This window comes from Euphorbia lathyris, chromosome 3, assembly GCF_963576675.1.
Source record: "Euphorbia lathyris chromosome 3, ddEupLath1.1, whole genome shotgun sequence".
In the NCBI taxonomy this organism is placed as follows: domain Eukaryota; kingdom Viridiplantae; phylum Streptophyta; class Magnoliopsida; order Malpighiales; family Euphorbiaceae; genus Euphorbia; species Euphorbia lathyris.
The window spans coordinates 47,543,637-47,559,889 of NC_088912.1; the positions used below are offsets into that span (position 1 = coordinate 47,543,637).

The 16,253-nt window shown below is 33.6% G+C and overlaps 1 protein-coding gene across 1 annotated transcript; it reads left to right on the top strand.

The window, feature by feature from the left end:
* The first annotated feature begins 2,851 nt into the window (after positions 1-2,851).
* Positions 2,852-8,049, top strand: LOC136223227 (synaptotagmin-2-like). The gene is made up of 12 exons (XM_066011120.1): positions 2,852-3,111; positions 3,680-3,778; positions 3,886-3,936; positions 4,023-4,146; positions 4,631-4,749; positions 4,841-4,942; positions 5,814-5,888; positions 6,286-6,362; positions 6,475-6,721; positions 6,807-7,154; positions 7,564-7,695; positions 7,764-8,049. Exons 1-12 carry the CDS (start codon positions 3,001-3,003, stop codon positions 7,893-7,895), a joined length of 1,617 nt encoding a protein of 538 aa, XP_065867192.1. The 5' UTR covers positions 2,852-3,000; the 3' UTR covers positions 7,896-8,049.
* The last annotated feature ends 8,204 nt before the right edge of the window (positions 8,050-16,253 follow it).

Genomic DNA, 16,253 nt, shown 5'->3' on the forward strand with positions numbered 1-16,253 from the left:
TTGATTACGAACTCCAAAATCCACTAAGATTCATATAGATATTGCCTTACCAAAATTGACAACCTAGAAACCGTAGGAATTGATAAGCCACGAAACTTCCGACCCTTATTTTTCGAACCTAAGAATTAGAGTCGCCTTAAGAGAGAACCACGATCTAAAAACTTCACGGAATTGGCCGATTTGCATATAATCATTTTTGCAAGAGTAAACTGTTACTCGTATATACTCTGAAATATTATTCATCACGTGCTGTAACTTAATGCCATCCATATCATCCTATAAGGGTTTGAAACACATGAAAATTGTGTCACTTATACTTTAGGAGTAGTTTACAGTTGTTACCCAAACCAACCTAAATTATTCACCGCTTAGATAACGTATAGAATCGATAGTTTAATACTTGTGGGTATAAATCCCATGGATTCGGTACCCGAACGTAACCAGATTTATTACTTGATAACGACGGGGTACACTTATCCCTTAATTGAGCAGCCATAGTATTGGAGATCACCCCGAGCGCATCGCCGCTCTGCGGCTCCCATCAATTACCTCAGTTTTAGCTACCCGATGCCTTCGTATTCAAGCTGAAGGGATACTTGAATTTGATGCCTTTAATACTATCATCAAAAGATACTCCTTTCTTTCTCTTCTTGGAATCCTTCTTAGAAGATCAACCTTCAAAAAAAAATGGAACTAAATGTAAGGGAAACAAGAAAACAACACTACTTTGCAGTTATAAACTACTTCGCATTGCGAAACTAACGATGTTATATTATACTCCGCAGTTGACGTAACTGCGAAACAGATGTCAAACTGTGACTCCGCAGTTTATGCAAATCTCTTCGCAGTTTCAAACTACGAAGGCACTCATCTACTCAACGTTAATTCACATTCACAAATCTCTTTCGATGTGGAAAGCAACTGCGGCGGAAATTCAAATAAATGATGAATAACATCTGTATTTTCTTCCAATGTAAAAGAGATTCATGACTGCGAATGTTATTGTCTGATGAAATAAGAGCCTTTCTAACATTCAATATGCAAAATACATCCCAATAAGATTCCAATAAGTTTCTAATTTGACTTACAGCAAGAAATGGTAGTAAACCCTAAATCGCAACAACCCTATACTAAACCATAAACATGCAAAGAGATTATCACTTACCTTCTTTTCGACCTTTTCCGTTGAATCGCAACAAGAAATCACACTAAAATCGCAAGAGAGTGCACAAAAATTGCACGCCTATCGCATAGAAAACGCAGTTCGTCTTCGCACAAGTGATGTTGGGCAAGAATTGGTTAAATCATAATATCTATTTTGGGAAAGGTATAATTGAAAGTGTCTAGTTTGAGAAGAAGTAGTATAATGAATAAATTTATAAATGAACCTCTCGATTGGATCAGTTTTGTAATTTATCCTATTTTTTATAATTTTTTTTAGGGTTAAGGTGCAAAAATACCCCTAACGTTATGTGCCAGAAGCAATTTTACCCTTAACGTTTAAAATGGTGCAATTTTACCCCTAACGTTGGAAGCCAAGAGCAATTTTACCCCCTAACGTTGATAAATTGGGTCAATTTCAGACACTATTATAAAACACATATATTTTTGTTCATTATTCTGCACCAATTACATAATAATTCGTTCTAAAAAAAAGGATTTCATGTTTTTTATAATTTAATAATAGAATTTAAGATTAATATTTATAAATTCGGTGAATTTTTTGCATTTTTTTTTGTCTAATCCGTACAAAAAGACAATATATTTTATTATTATTTTTTTACATCCCAACGAATGTTTGTGATTTGTTACCGATAAAATGACACGCGTATGAAGTGTAGATAACAAAGATTCATGACCGAGAAGACAGTTTGATGGATTATTTTTCAAATTGACCCAATTTATTAACGTTAGGGGGTAAAATTGCTCTTGGCTTCCAACGTCAGGGGTAAAATTGCACCATTTTAGACGTTAGGGGTAAAATTACTCCTGGCCCAAGACGTTAGGGATGTTTTTGCATCTTAACCCCTTTTTTTAATAGAAGGGTAACGTTTTGGGTTAGGAGCAATTTTACCCCTAACGTCTAAAATAGTGCAATTTTGCCCCTAACGTTTGTAGTCAAGAGCAATTTTACCCCTAACATTGGTAATTTGGGTCAATTTCAGACACTATTATAAAACACAGATATTTTTGTTCATTATTTTGCACCAATTGCATATCAATTCATTCTAAAAAAGGATTTCATGTTTTTTGTAATTTAATAATAGAATTGGAGATTAATATTTATAAATTTGGTGAATTTTTTGAATTTTTTTTTTGTCTAATTCGTATAAAAGACAATATTTTTTTTTATTTTTTTCGCATTCCAACATATGTTTATGATTTGTTAATGATAAAATGACACACATGTGAAATGTAGATGATAAGATTCATGACCGAAAAGACAGTTTGATGAATTATTTCTGAAATTGACCCAATTTATTAACGTTAGATTATTTCTGAAATTGACCCAATTTATCAACGTTAGGGGTAAAATTGCTCTTGGCTACAAACATTAGGGATAAAATTACACCATTTTAGATGTTAGGAGGTAAAACTGCTCATGATCCAAAACGTTAGGGGGTATTTTTGCACCTTAACCCTTAGTAATTGAAAGTGACTTAGAATAGAATGGAATAAAATATTGAATAAGCGTTAGTGCTCAAAGTGTTTCCATTTCTCTCTCCTTGGATTTTTCGAAATAGAACAGCGTGACGATGATTCAGAGGGAGGAAGGATATATTAGTCATTGTAATAATAATAATTAGTATTATTATTATCAAATCAATAGTAAATTAGTAATTGCTTGATCTGAGAAATCGAGTAGGTTTGGACCTGGAATTTTCTTCAGGTTTTTACTTGAAGCAAAGGCAGAGAGGGTGGAGATACGAGAAATAATTTGTGAACTGGGGATTGATTAATTGATTGTGGAAAAAATAGGTGAGGAGAATCGAGAGAGAGATGGGCATTTTCAGTACCATATTCGGTTTCCGTGGATTTGGAGTTGGGATTTCAACCGGGCTTGTGATCGGGTATTACCTCTTCATCTATTTCCAGCCCAGCGATGTTAAGGTAAATTCTTTGCTATCCTTGCTTCTTGCGTTCGTTTTGATTGTTGTTCATATTTCTTATATTTATTTCTGTTGATCTCATGTTTGCAGTGCTTCTTTCTTTTTCTGATGGTTTTTTATCTTGCAAATGCACGATTAAAAATAAATTATTATTAGATTTAAGCTTCTACATACAATACAGTAATAGTTTGACAGTCTGCGCAATTACGCATGTTCTTTTCTCTAGTAACTGTGATTGCCCTTTTGAAATCATCAAGTCTTTTCTTTATCGCAAGTCTTTTCATTATGCTTACGCTTAGGCTCATCAATAAATGGCTAAACTTGTTCATTTGCTTATTCTGATGATCATGTGCATTTGAAGAGATAAGTCGCCTCCCACCTCATTTAAGACCAAAGAAAAAAGAAAATTAGATCTGCTTGCTAGATTGTGAGTTACATTGTAGTAATTAGACTAGCCCATCAGTTAGAGATAAACATAAAAGAATATGATATATATATATATATATATTTAATTATTTATTTTTGAAATCTTGAAAGTCTTTTGATGGTTGGGTAGTTTCCTTGTGCAGGATCCTGAGATTCGTCCATTGCTTGAGGAAGACTCGGAAACTTTGCTACGAATGCTTCCAGAGATACCCCTGTGGGTAAAAAACCCAGATTATGATCGGGTGGGTAATGATGCTTCTGGTTTTTTTTTTTTGCTATGGACTTCCACAAACATCTGATTCATTTTGTATGGACAACTTAATTCATGTTGCTTTCCATTTTTCTGTAGGTTGATTGGCTAAATAAATTTCTTGAGTATTTGTGGCCTTATCTAGACAAGGTTTGAAGTCTGCCATCAATTTCTGATTTGTTACAGTAATGTTGTAGTTATCCTGAACAATTTGTGTTTTTCGTTTGATTTGAAAGGCTATATGTAAGACTGTCAAGGACATTGCTACCCCCATAATTGCTGAGCAGATATCCAACTATAAAATTGATTCAGTTGAATTTGAAGCTCTTCCTCTAGGGTCCCTACCACCAACTTTCGCAGGTCAGTATATCTAAATATCCTTTCCATTTTTCTTCCCTATTGTGTGCATAGAAAAGTTAAAAATCTCATCTAATCTGTGTATGAAATTTTTTAGTTGGGAAAATTAGAGAGATGTACGTGTTTTCACAATTTTCATCTGCACTTACATTTTAAAGCTGTTTTATACTTAAATTTTTCAACTTCAGGGTTGAGTAGGAAGAATATAAATTTACTCTGAAATTACTTCAGATTCAGAATGTGTGATAATTAATAGCTACTTCCTTTTTAGGTAACATGTTATTTTTATTAAAAAAAAAAGGTAATATGTTATTTTACAAAGCCTCAAGTGATCTGTTGATTAACTAGGAAAATTCAGTTGCTAGCACATTTTACTTGGATAGAACTCTGAAACCTATCAAGGACAATCCATTTCATTTTTCTTTTTCAATATTCTGTTTAACCTTTTTTTTTAAGTTTTTCGTTCTTTTTTTTTCTTTTTTAAAAGGAATGAAAGTTTACGCCACTGATGAGAAGGAGCTAATTATGGAGCCATGCCTTAAATGGGCTGCAAATCCAAATGTCAATGTTGCTGTTAAAGCATTTGGGCTTAAAGCAACATCTCAGGTTCTTTTCCCTTTTCATTTGAGAAGAAATAATTTGTGAACACCTTTGATAATATTTGTTTCTCTTATTACTGTTGTTTGAACAATTTTAGGTGGTGGATCTGCAAGTTTTTGCTTTACCACGTATAACTCTGAAGCCTTTGGTTCCTAGTTTTCCTTGTTTTGCTACAATCTATGTGTCGCTCATGGAAAAGGTTGGTGATTATACACTTTGTTTTATAGTTTAGTAAAATAAATTTTCTTTTTCTACGACATTTACTTCTGTAAAGATTCTATGTATGCACAACATTGATCACTTATGTTTTGCAGATCTCCAAAAAAATTGTTGCTAATGGACTTTTTCGGAGGAAATACATGCTGAAGAAATAGCTAGCTTTGTCCCATATTGAAATACTAATCTCCGGCATCTCATGAATATAGAAGCACTATTTATGGGCCCTGCTGGTGTAACTATAGCCTTTGGGCTGGTAGCCCTATTATGAATCCATGCTATGCAGGAAGGTTAAGGATTCAACAAGTGACATAAGAAACTTCAGATAACTATCTGGTTCTTATCTATACTTGTCACTCTCTTAATTTTTTCTATGATGGTATATTTGGGAAACGTACATCCAATCTCTTTCCTTGGTTTCTGGAATTTCAAAGGTGCTTGTGAATATTTATGCTATTGTTGTGATTATGAGGTAATTTCTGAAGTCAGAAACGCTAATTGTGCATACCATGGAAATAGCAGAGCTTTTAGAGCAATAGTAACCCTTTTGTTCCTTCTCATATATTTTAATGACTGGGGGATTGTAACCTTACATGTTATCTATAGCTCAATTTGTTTCTAAAATTATATGACCTGAGGCTTTGAACAAAATTATAATACTGAAATTTTCTTTGGCTTCGTATCAGAGTTTGAGATATCTTCTAGCTTGGTCTATGTGATTTTGGTTATAGGCCATCAGTAGGAGACTATAATGACTCTTTGAATTTAACACTGCTATCCTTCTTGGTTTATGTATACTAATGCTCTAATATGATATGCTTCATCACTATTGATTTGTGTCCATCTATTTGCAGCCACATGTTGACTTTGGACTAAAGCTTGTGGGAGCTGATCTTATGTCAATACCTAGTCTATACAGATTCGTTCAGGTACAATGTGAAGTTTAATAAAGTAAAACATTTTGACTATTGTAGGCTTTTATAAGTTGGTGTACTGAAGCATCTCTTGTATGCCAGCATTTCATTGTGTATTTGCTAATGATTTTAAGTGAGAGGTTGGATGTTGCGGGTTGTGAGATTATTTCATAAGTTTTGAAGTTACATTAGGATGAGAAAGCAAATGGGGTTAGGGAATATCTGATTTACATTATTCTTGGGCAGTGTACAAATCATATTTTTCCTTTTATATGTGTAATTGCAAAAATGATAACAGGCTAAAAAAGTCCCTTGTGAAAAGTATTTTAGAGTTTGACTTCTTTGGTTGCTATTTAAAGGTTCTTCTTGGAGTTAACGATTTTAATGTTGGGATTATTTTTGCCCCTTGCAGGAGATTATTAAAGATCAGGTTTCCAACATGTATCTTTGGCCTAAAACCCTAGAAGTACAAATCATGGATCCTGCGAAGTGTGTATCTTCATTAAACTCTGTCAATATATATGTATACACACACACACACACACACACACACACATTTATATATTTGATAATGTTGTTTTTGTTTACTGAATCAATGCAGAGCTTTGAAGAGGCCTGTGGGAATTCTTAATGTGAAAGTTCTGAGGGCGACAAAACTGAAGAAGAAGGATCTGCTAGGTGCGTCAGATCCTTATGTAAAATTAAAGTTGACTGAGGATAAGCTGCCTTCAAAGAAGACTACTGTGAAACACAAGAACTTGAATCCTGAATGGAATGAAGAGTTTAGTTTTGTTGTTAAAGATCCAGAGACACAAGCTGTAGAGTTTCATGTTTATGATTGGGAGCAGGTCAAAGACTTCTATGTGCTTTTGACAAGCCATTCTTTTCTGTTATGTGGTTGCTTAAATTGAACTGCTCCTTCCTTATTTACAGGTTGGCAAACATGATAAGATGGGTATGAATGTAATTCCTTTGAAAGAACTTTCACCAGAGGAGCCAAAAATTCAGACCCTTGACCTCTTGAAAAATATGGACTTAAATGATCCTCAAAATGAAAAGTCACGAGGGCATTTAGAGGTGGAGTTAACATATAAACCTTTCAAAGAGGAAGACTTGCCAAAATTTGAAGATCCAAATACAGTTCAGAAGGCTCCTGATGGGACTCCTAGTGGTGGAGGTCTACTTGTTGTTATTATTCATGAGGCTCAAGATGTTGAAGGGAAGCATCATAATAATCCACATGTTCGGCTAATTTTTAGAGGGGAGGAGCGGAGAACTAAGGTATGACTATAAATACAGTATTAGCAATTGACTTTTGGTGTGTATTTCCGTATTTGTAGAAACATATGTTGATGATTGTGTTGCATTCCATAACTCTTTGAAAGATTTGGGAGAACTGTGTTTATATGACATCTATATAACATGATTCTTAATTGGGGTGGCTCTGTTGCTGCAATATAATTATGTGATATTGGTATTTTATGATTGACATGACTGATGCTGTGAAGAAAATGGTGAATATGGGATTCAGTTAGAATTTGTTGTTTTTGCAGTTGCATGAAATATTCACTTATTCATCCTTTTCTCTTCAATTGTTTATTTATTATGTATAACGTTGGTATGGTCTGAAGAAAATTAGAGACATCGTTAAGTTTTTAGGGCTTATAATTCAATTTTGTTGGGTACACAGCCTATAAAGAAAAACAGAGATCCAAGATGGGAAGAGGAGTTTCAGTTCACGTTGGATGAGGCTCCAACTAATGATAGGTTACATGTGGAAGTCGTCAGCAGCTCATCTCGGATAGGCTTGCTGCATCCAAAGGTAGGTGTTAGCATAGTTTCATTTATAGAATGAAAATGCAACGTTGTGATTTGATTTTGTTTAAGCAGGAATCGTTGGGATATGTAGACATAAATCTTGCTGATGTTGTTAGCAACAAAAGAATCAATGAGAAGTACCATCTTATAGACTCGAAGAATGGGCGAATTCAAATAGAGTTGCAGTGGAGAACATCTTCTTGAGCCGATCTACACACACTAATTCACTTTCAATGGATTTTGCATTATAGATAGTGTAACAAGAATACCAACAAAAACTTCAATTCTATTTCTTGCTTCTGTAAATGGTTCTAATAAAACAAATGGGGAAAACCATTGATTAATGGTTATACTTTTTTGGGCATTTTATTTATTTGGTTCCTTGACTTTTTTGTTTTTCAATGGAAAAACAAAAAAAGCTGAAATGAAACTCAATGGAAAAGTAAAACAAATGTATTATGTTATGGGACTCATGAATTTGATGTGAATTTGTTGGTCTTTCCCTCCTAAATAGCTCCACGCTCAGTCCACAAAGATGGGTAATCTGAATCCAGGCCAAGCCTTATTGTTGATAACTTATTAGCTCACAAAATTGAGTTTGGGCAAGTGAGAATATTTAATTTAAAATTTTAGGTTAAATATTATTAATTAGTATTTTTATATTCAATAATTGGATTCTGCTTGATAATCCAGTTAGCTATTTAAATTAAAATATTAAATAATTATTTAATTTAAATGTGCTTGATAAAATTTATTTTTTCGCTATTTAAATTATTTAGTTTGATAAGTTAAAATATTGAGCTTAATTTTTATAGTTAGTATTTAGGGTAAATAATTATAAAGTCCTTATGTTTTTGCTTAACATACTAGTAGGTCCATCATATTATTATAAGGTCCTTAAGTTTTATTTTAATCAACTCTTTAATCCTTCCATTTGTTTTTATAGATGAAAATCCAAATTGTCCCTAGTTATTTACATAAAAAAATATCTTTTAGTTTCAAATTTAATCTACATAGTTTTAATAAAGTTTATGAAGTATATATATACCGAAATCCTTATAATTGTATATACCAGTTATTAAAAAGGCTTAATATATCATTTGCCCCCTGAACTTGTCCAAAATAGTTGATTGGCCCCCTGAACTTTCAAAGTGCCTCGATAACCCCCCTGAACTTGCATAAAATGTTTAGTTAGCCCCCTGAACTTGCATAAAATGTAATCAATTGATCATTCAGTTGTAAAAAAAGTAAGTCAAATGTGGAAAATATGTTACACGTGCCTTAGAATGTTATTACATACTTCATAAAATAGATTAAAACATGTTAAAAAAGAATTTCTTGTTCAACTATAAAACATTTTCTTCTCTAATATTATAATCGCATACCCCGATCTTGATCGTTTTACTTTTTTAAGATGCGTGAAACATATCTTCCGTATTTAACTTACTTTTTTACAATCGAGTGATTAATTGATTACATTTTATGCAAGTTCAAGGGGCTAACTGAATATTTTATACAAGTTCAGGAGGCTATCGAGACACTTTGAAAGTTTAGGGGGCCAATCAACTATTTTGGATAAGTTCAGGGGGAAAATGATGTATTAAGCCTATTAAAAATGTATTTTTATTCTTTTAAATTTTTAGTTTTTAATATAATGTCTTTAAACTAACATTAAATATTAATAATTTTAAAAAAAATCATATTTTTTTTTCTTCATTTATAAAATTTATTAGAGATAACTAAAGATTACTTTTTACAATTTATATAGTTTTGCTCTTATTTTGATAATTTTTGAAATATTTTTCATTCATTTTTTAGTCAATAAAATTTAGGCTACTAAATTAAATTTCTATAATTATATAAAATTTAATAAATTAATTACTCAATATTGTAGAGATTATGTAGGAAAAAGGAGAAAAAACATAAAATAGGAAAAATATATGTTTTATTATCAAAATATAGAGTAAAGGGTAATTTTGGTATTTTGAAATTTATTTGGTATAGTTTGAACATAAGGACTAAGGAGTTGATGAAACAAAAAAAACTAAAGGACTATATAATTATTTCTAAAAACAGAGGGACTGACTAGTGTATTAAGTAAAAATTCAGAGACCTTATAATTTTTTACCATAGTATTTATCAAACAATTTGTATTTTTCAACACTTAATTTTTAGTTTTACAAACAACATCTTATAATATTCAGCACTTAAAATTCAACACTTATTTTTTAGTTTTATTAAATGAATTTGATTAGTCACTGTTAATTAATCTAGATCTAATGATGAATGTTATTTGGTCAGTCAAGGTTCATATGATGTATACACTATCGTACCTCTCTATTCACTAAAAACTACATACGCTCTTAAATCTTTTAAACCTTATTTAATTAATGAAATCTGAATGATGGAACTCTGTCCTAATTGATAGAACTTAACCTCTCATTTATGTACAACAATCACAAAGTGATTTTTTTTTCCGTGTGATCAGATGTGTCTAATGAGATCTTTGTCGTGGGTACCTACATTGAGATCATGATGAGCATTTATATAGAGGTGGTGTGCATTTTGGAAATGACCGTTTTTTAAGTTTGAAGGGACACATACCTCACTCCTCGTCAGTTTTGAGTTTTGGCGACTCTTCATCTATCATGGGTTCTGCTTACAAAAGGACCCTTTTTGTTTTCACTTCTTTTAAACCTTTTTTACTTCCGCCAGAGCCTTTGCATTCCAATTTCCTAAGTGCACTAAACAACAAGAGTTTTCTTTCCATTTGTCTCAAAGTCAGTTTTTTCCTTAACCTTTTCTACCTTTTCCTATTCATCTTTCCTCTGTATTGCCATTTTCATTGCTTAAAGCATCTCGAACAGGTATAATAAATCACTAATTATATTCATTCATTAAACTCTCTTCATTAAACCCTCTTCCATTTGAGTGAGTTTAATATATTGAGTACTTATCAACCACTTAATAAATGTTGAGTTTTTTACTATTTTTATAATATATTTTTAATTTTTTTAAATAATATGATAGAGTTTAACTAATTGATGGATCTCTTGTGATTGGTAAATCTTTTATAATTGAGTGGTTATAGAGTTTAACCATTAGAGTTAATAATTTAATAAAATGAAGTTTATTAAAAAAAGTCTTACAAGAATGATGTGTCATGTATATTGAGTGATGGTGGGTGTGAAACATTGGAGATGCTCTTGTGACCATGTCTGAGGAGGGATATGGAATAAATGCTGAAAAGAAGGGTGTAGTTGGTGACGGCCAGATCTCAACCGGTGTTCGACCAAAAAATTCCCCCATGCATGTGGATGTTGCCACTGAAAAACCATCATCCAATGACCTAAATGTGGGTTCAGAGGCTAGTGACAGTGGGGTTGAAAATGTTGACATTGAAGGGGTGTTGCTGTGGAGGGAAAAATCCAAGGGGGCATTATATGCCAGATATTAATAGGAAGCGTTCTGAGAGGATCAACTTATATAAGTTTCTAATGCAGGTTGAGGTATCTCTTAATTTTCAAGAGGCGGATCCTCATAGGGCTCATATCTTCTTACAGAAATTACTTCGTGAAGACAAGAAATTTGTGCCTAATACTTTATAGAAACAAAAAAAGAGACTTCAGTGCCTGTAAAGCATGCGGTGAACTTCGCTTATAGTCTAGTTATTCCATTAGATCTACTATTAATAATTTTGTCTTATATGATATGAGATTTGTATGACTTAATGACTCTCCCTTCGAGTTTCTATGCCAATCAATCAGTTGAAAATAATGAATTGATTGTGTACAAGGATCAATTTGAGGTAGGTATATATGTATCTTCCTCTATTGCCTTTCTTTGTGAAAGTAATACAAGGGTTCAGGTTATCACCAGAGCAACTGACTCCAAATACTTGCAGGTTAATGGTTGGTGTATACAAAATTTGCCGTTCTGCGGGCTTTCAAATGACCGAAGTTGTTTTCTATCGACCTTTTAAATCAGTAAAAGATGCATATAGCTCAAAACATGTGCATTTTGCTTATGGGCGAGGTCAAAAGGTGTTCGAGGGAATGATCCTAAAGATGTCGGAGTACCAACACAATCACGTTGACATCACCTAGGCCTTTTCTATTTCTCACCACTGGAACCCAACCCCCCGCCATAGAACAAGATGGATGGATGAGCGCGAGCTGTTGGAGAAAGAGATGGAGCTAGTCAAGTGGTTGAGCCCTTTGTTTACGAGGGTCGAGACTCTATGGTAGCGGTTGTGGAATTTTTTTTTTTTTTTTTTTTGCAAACTGGGCATTTGTACATACCCTTCAAAAGGTGATAACTGAAATGACCCAAGGAGATATTATGGAATGGGTTTATCTCTTGAGGACACTATGGGTCTAAAGGCTGCTAGAGTAATAATTACTCGTTTTGACCCTTCTGACCTTTGGTAACATATTTTTTAATGTATAGTTTGTGTTTGATAATTATCATTCCTTGTGCTAAACTCATGATATATGTTTTTGTATGTTGTCTATTCGTGGAGGGGATAGAAGATTTGACCGTGCACTTCTATTTCTAGGAGTTTCCTTTGGATATGTTAGGGGAAGAATTGGCCATCTTTTTTTACAATTTGCTTAGCATCGTCTAGTCGACTAGCCAAAATCCCCACTAAGAATGTAAATCGCGGGGCTATTGTGAAGGTACTCTTCAGATGAAACCCCAATTGAAGGTGTTGCTACTACTAGAAAATTCTGCTAAACAACTCATATGGATCCAAGAGCCGATAGTTGTGGATAATGATTCTGATCAGGCTGGGGTAAATGGGGATCGTGTAGATGGGTCCAAGTCCCTTAGGGATAGAGAGTTTATTTCTTATTTGATTAAGATGTTGGGATTTATGTCCTATAGACAATTGTTTTACGATATTAATATTAATGAATAAATTGTTTATTTGATCATTTGTTTAATCAGATATATAGCATTAAAATGTAACTATATATATAAAGGCACAAATCTTTCATAAAAGAAAGTAACCCTAAGTTTATTTAAGTAGTTATAAAGTGTTCATACAAGCATGAAGTGAGACTGTACTTTATAATAGACCAATAGACTTAAAGTAAACCCAAGTCAAGTAATATGTTATAGGGGTTGGCATATTACTGTTGAGACTTGCATGTAACAGTGTTTTCTGTCGAGACAGAAAGTTGATCTCACAAGCTTTAGATATTCAGATATCTAGACAGTTACATGGATTCGGTGAAGGAGTTCATTAGGATTGGGACCCGACTTGAGATAACAACATGGATTAATTTATCTAACAGTGTCAACTGTTCATCTCATTGGTATTAGTAGGTATAACTAATCCTCAGACTCAAACATTCGTTAATTAGTGATTCTGGATTATGGAGTCTGGTACTTTGATTCTGTGCGAGCACGATCCAACAGGTGAGAGCCTGGGGTGTGTGAGAGCAGGGTTGGGTATCACATAAAGTAATTGTAAAATAGTTAATGTCAGATTGAGCATTCGTCACTCTCGATAAGTGGGAGATATATCCAAATCGCCGCTTGTGGTGAATTAACTGAAATCCTTGCAAGGTGATAAAGTTAAGAGTAGAAATGGATATTTCACTTAACTTATCTTTTCAGAGTGAATTCAACCTGTACAAGTAAAATCGGACTCTTCGTTATATGTAACCTTGACACGTTCCATGGTTATAAGGAATTGACCGACAGGATATAGTTGATGAAGGATCGTATTATACTATACCTAATACAGAAAGGTTAACGTCAGTTATCAACCTGACTTCTTAATTGCTCTGGGGGGAATATCATAGGTTCTGCTAGTAACAGCTTGTGACGGTATTCTATTATATATATATATGTTGGAATTAATCGTGATGTATAATTTCAAAGGATATATACGGCTAGTGGCAATAAAGAACCTAATGGGTCGCATATGGGACTTAGAATCGGAGGACAAAAATGTAATTAGTGAGACACTATAGATATGGGCCGAAATTTGTAGATTAATTAGGGATAAATTAATTTGATTAATAATTATAATTTTATTATGGTTGTGAATTAAATTAAAGGATTATCTGATAATATCAATTAGAAGTTTTTATGTGATTGAAACTCTAATTAATTATCCCTAACATTAATTAATTATTAATTTGATTAATAATAATTATCTAGATATAATTAGTTATTATTTAGATGATAGTAAAGTGTTTATTTAATTATCTAATTAGGAATCCTATTCCGAATAAGATTCCAATTATTTAATTACCTAACACAACTGGGATTAGGGTTTTGAGAAGTCTATAAATAGACTCCCTAACCCCATAATTCGGCCAACACTAAACAGAAGGGCTAGAGGAATCGTTCCGCAACCGTCTTGGCTAATTACAATATTTCTTACTCTCTCTTTGATCTCGTATCGATTTCTGTTAGAGGCAATCATTGCGATTGCTATTATTAAGGTTGATTACTGATTAGTTATCTTTTTTTGTGTTGTTTCTTTTGTTGTTCGTGATACACGAATTAAGAGTTGTGGGCACTTCGTTTGCAACTGTAGATAGTTCTTCACCGAAGGTATTACTTTCTATCCCTCTTTATATGAAATAACAATTAACAAATCTTGAAAAAGGGAAATAGATAAAATAGATAAAATTTTATTATTCCGCTGCGCCTAGGCTTGTCTATTTTCCTACATTGGCATCAGAGCCTATGTTAATCTGTTATTTCATATATGTAAATAAAAGGGTTCAATCAGATTGAATAAATTTATTGTTAGGTTAATTAATAAATTTGATTTAATTAATTAATCTAAAGATAAACAGTTAAGATGAGATTGAGATGTTTTATGATTCGGTTAATTAACGAAAGGTTTGTAGAATTAAACGGCTGATTAAAACGAGTTTTGTATATGTGATATACGTGTTTTATGTGGATTAAGGGTTTAACCGTTTGAATCGTTAAAAGAGTTAATTAGATTAATTTTTGAAGAATTCGAGTTCATTAACGATTTAAACGAAACGGTTAGAATCGATTAATTATTGATATATATTGGAAAAGGTTATAGAATAAATATAAAATAGTTATATATATATATATATATATATATATATATATATATAAATATAAATATAAAGTTTTAATTTTAAAAAAAATATATATATGTGGGTTGCGCAAAACAGTAGCATTAAGCTACTGTTTGCGTGCTGAGGACATGGTGCGGTCTAGATTGAAGAGTTGGAAAGCCAGGTTTCTATCAAGAGCAGAAAAGGAGATTATGATCAAATCAGTAGTGCATGTGCTTCCTACTTATGCTATGAGTCTCTTCCTATTTCCTATGAATATCTGTGATGATCTAGAGAAGTTGATGAATTCTTTTTGGTGGGGATCAGATGGTTCGGGTAAAGGTAGTCTACGTTGGAAATCGTGGGATAAGCTGTGCTGCCCTAAAAAATTTGGTGGAATGGGGTTCAGAAAGTTGCATAATTTCAACTTAGCTTTATTGGCTAAACAAGGTTGGCGACTTAGCTCAAATCCTGAGTCTCATATGGCTCGAGTTTTTAAGGCTCTTTATTATCCGAATAGCTCTTTTCTTGATGCATCGTTATCTGATGGGCCTAGCTTTATCTGGCGTAGTATTATGGGTGCTCAAGAGTTGTTAAAGTCAGGTATTCGCAGGTTTGTTGGGGCGGGTGGTGAGGTCCAGATTTGGGATGACCCGTGGCTCCCTGACGATCATTTTCCATATATTGAAAGTGAAAAATTGGATGGTTTAGGGGTGGAGGTGGCGGCTGATCTTATGGAGGAAGGTCGACGGTCATGGGATGTTGGGTTAGTTTCAGGCATTTTTGTTCCTCGGGATGCAGATCTTATTCTCCGTATCCCCTTATCTAATCGGGTTGATCATGATGTGTGGTACTAGAAGGATGATCGACGGGGAAACTATACAGTTAAAAGTGGGCACTGAAAGCTTATGTCTGGATTTGGAACGAATTGGTTCATTGATTCGCCAGTATGGAATAAAGTTTGGAACCTTAAAGTGCCCCCTAAAGTTAAGAACCTTCTTTGGCGGGTTCTTGCTAACTGTTTCCCTTCTAAAGTCGCGCTGAAAGCCCGAAGGGTTCCTATCTCAGATTTATGTGAGCTCTGTCATGGGGCGGTGGAAGATTCTTATCATATTTTTCTAAAATGTACTATGGCTCGAGCTATTTGGACTATTTCGCCTATTGGGGGTGTCGGAACCCAATTTCATAACATTTTTTTATTATTGGGGCTGGATCTTCTCTAAACCGGTGGAGCTGGTTGAGCTTGTAGCGGTTTTATGGTGGATTATTTGGTGTTATAGAAATGACATTGTGTGGAATCGGAAGGATTCTCAAGCCTCGATCCTATACCATTCGGCCGGTTCCTTTCTACAGGTCTGGAAGAAAGCGCAGGCGTCGGTTTCTCCTTCAGGCAGTCCGGCTGTGCCAAGCCCGACGGTGTGGCAGCGTCCTCCAACAGGATTCCTAAAACTGAATGTGGATGGTGCATCATTTGCAGAAGAGAATGTGGCTGGGTTTGGGT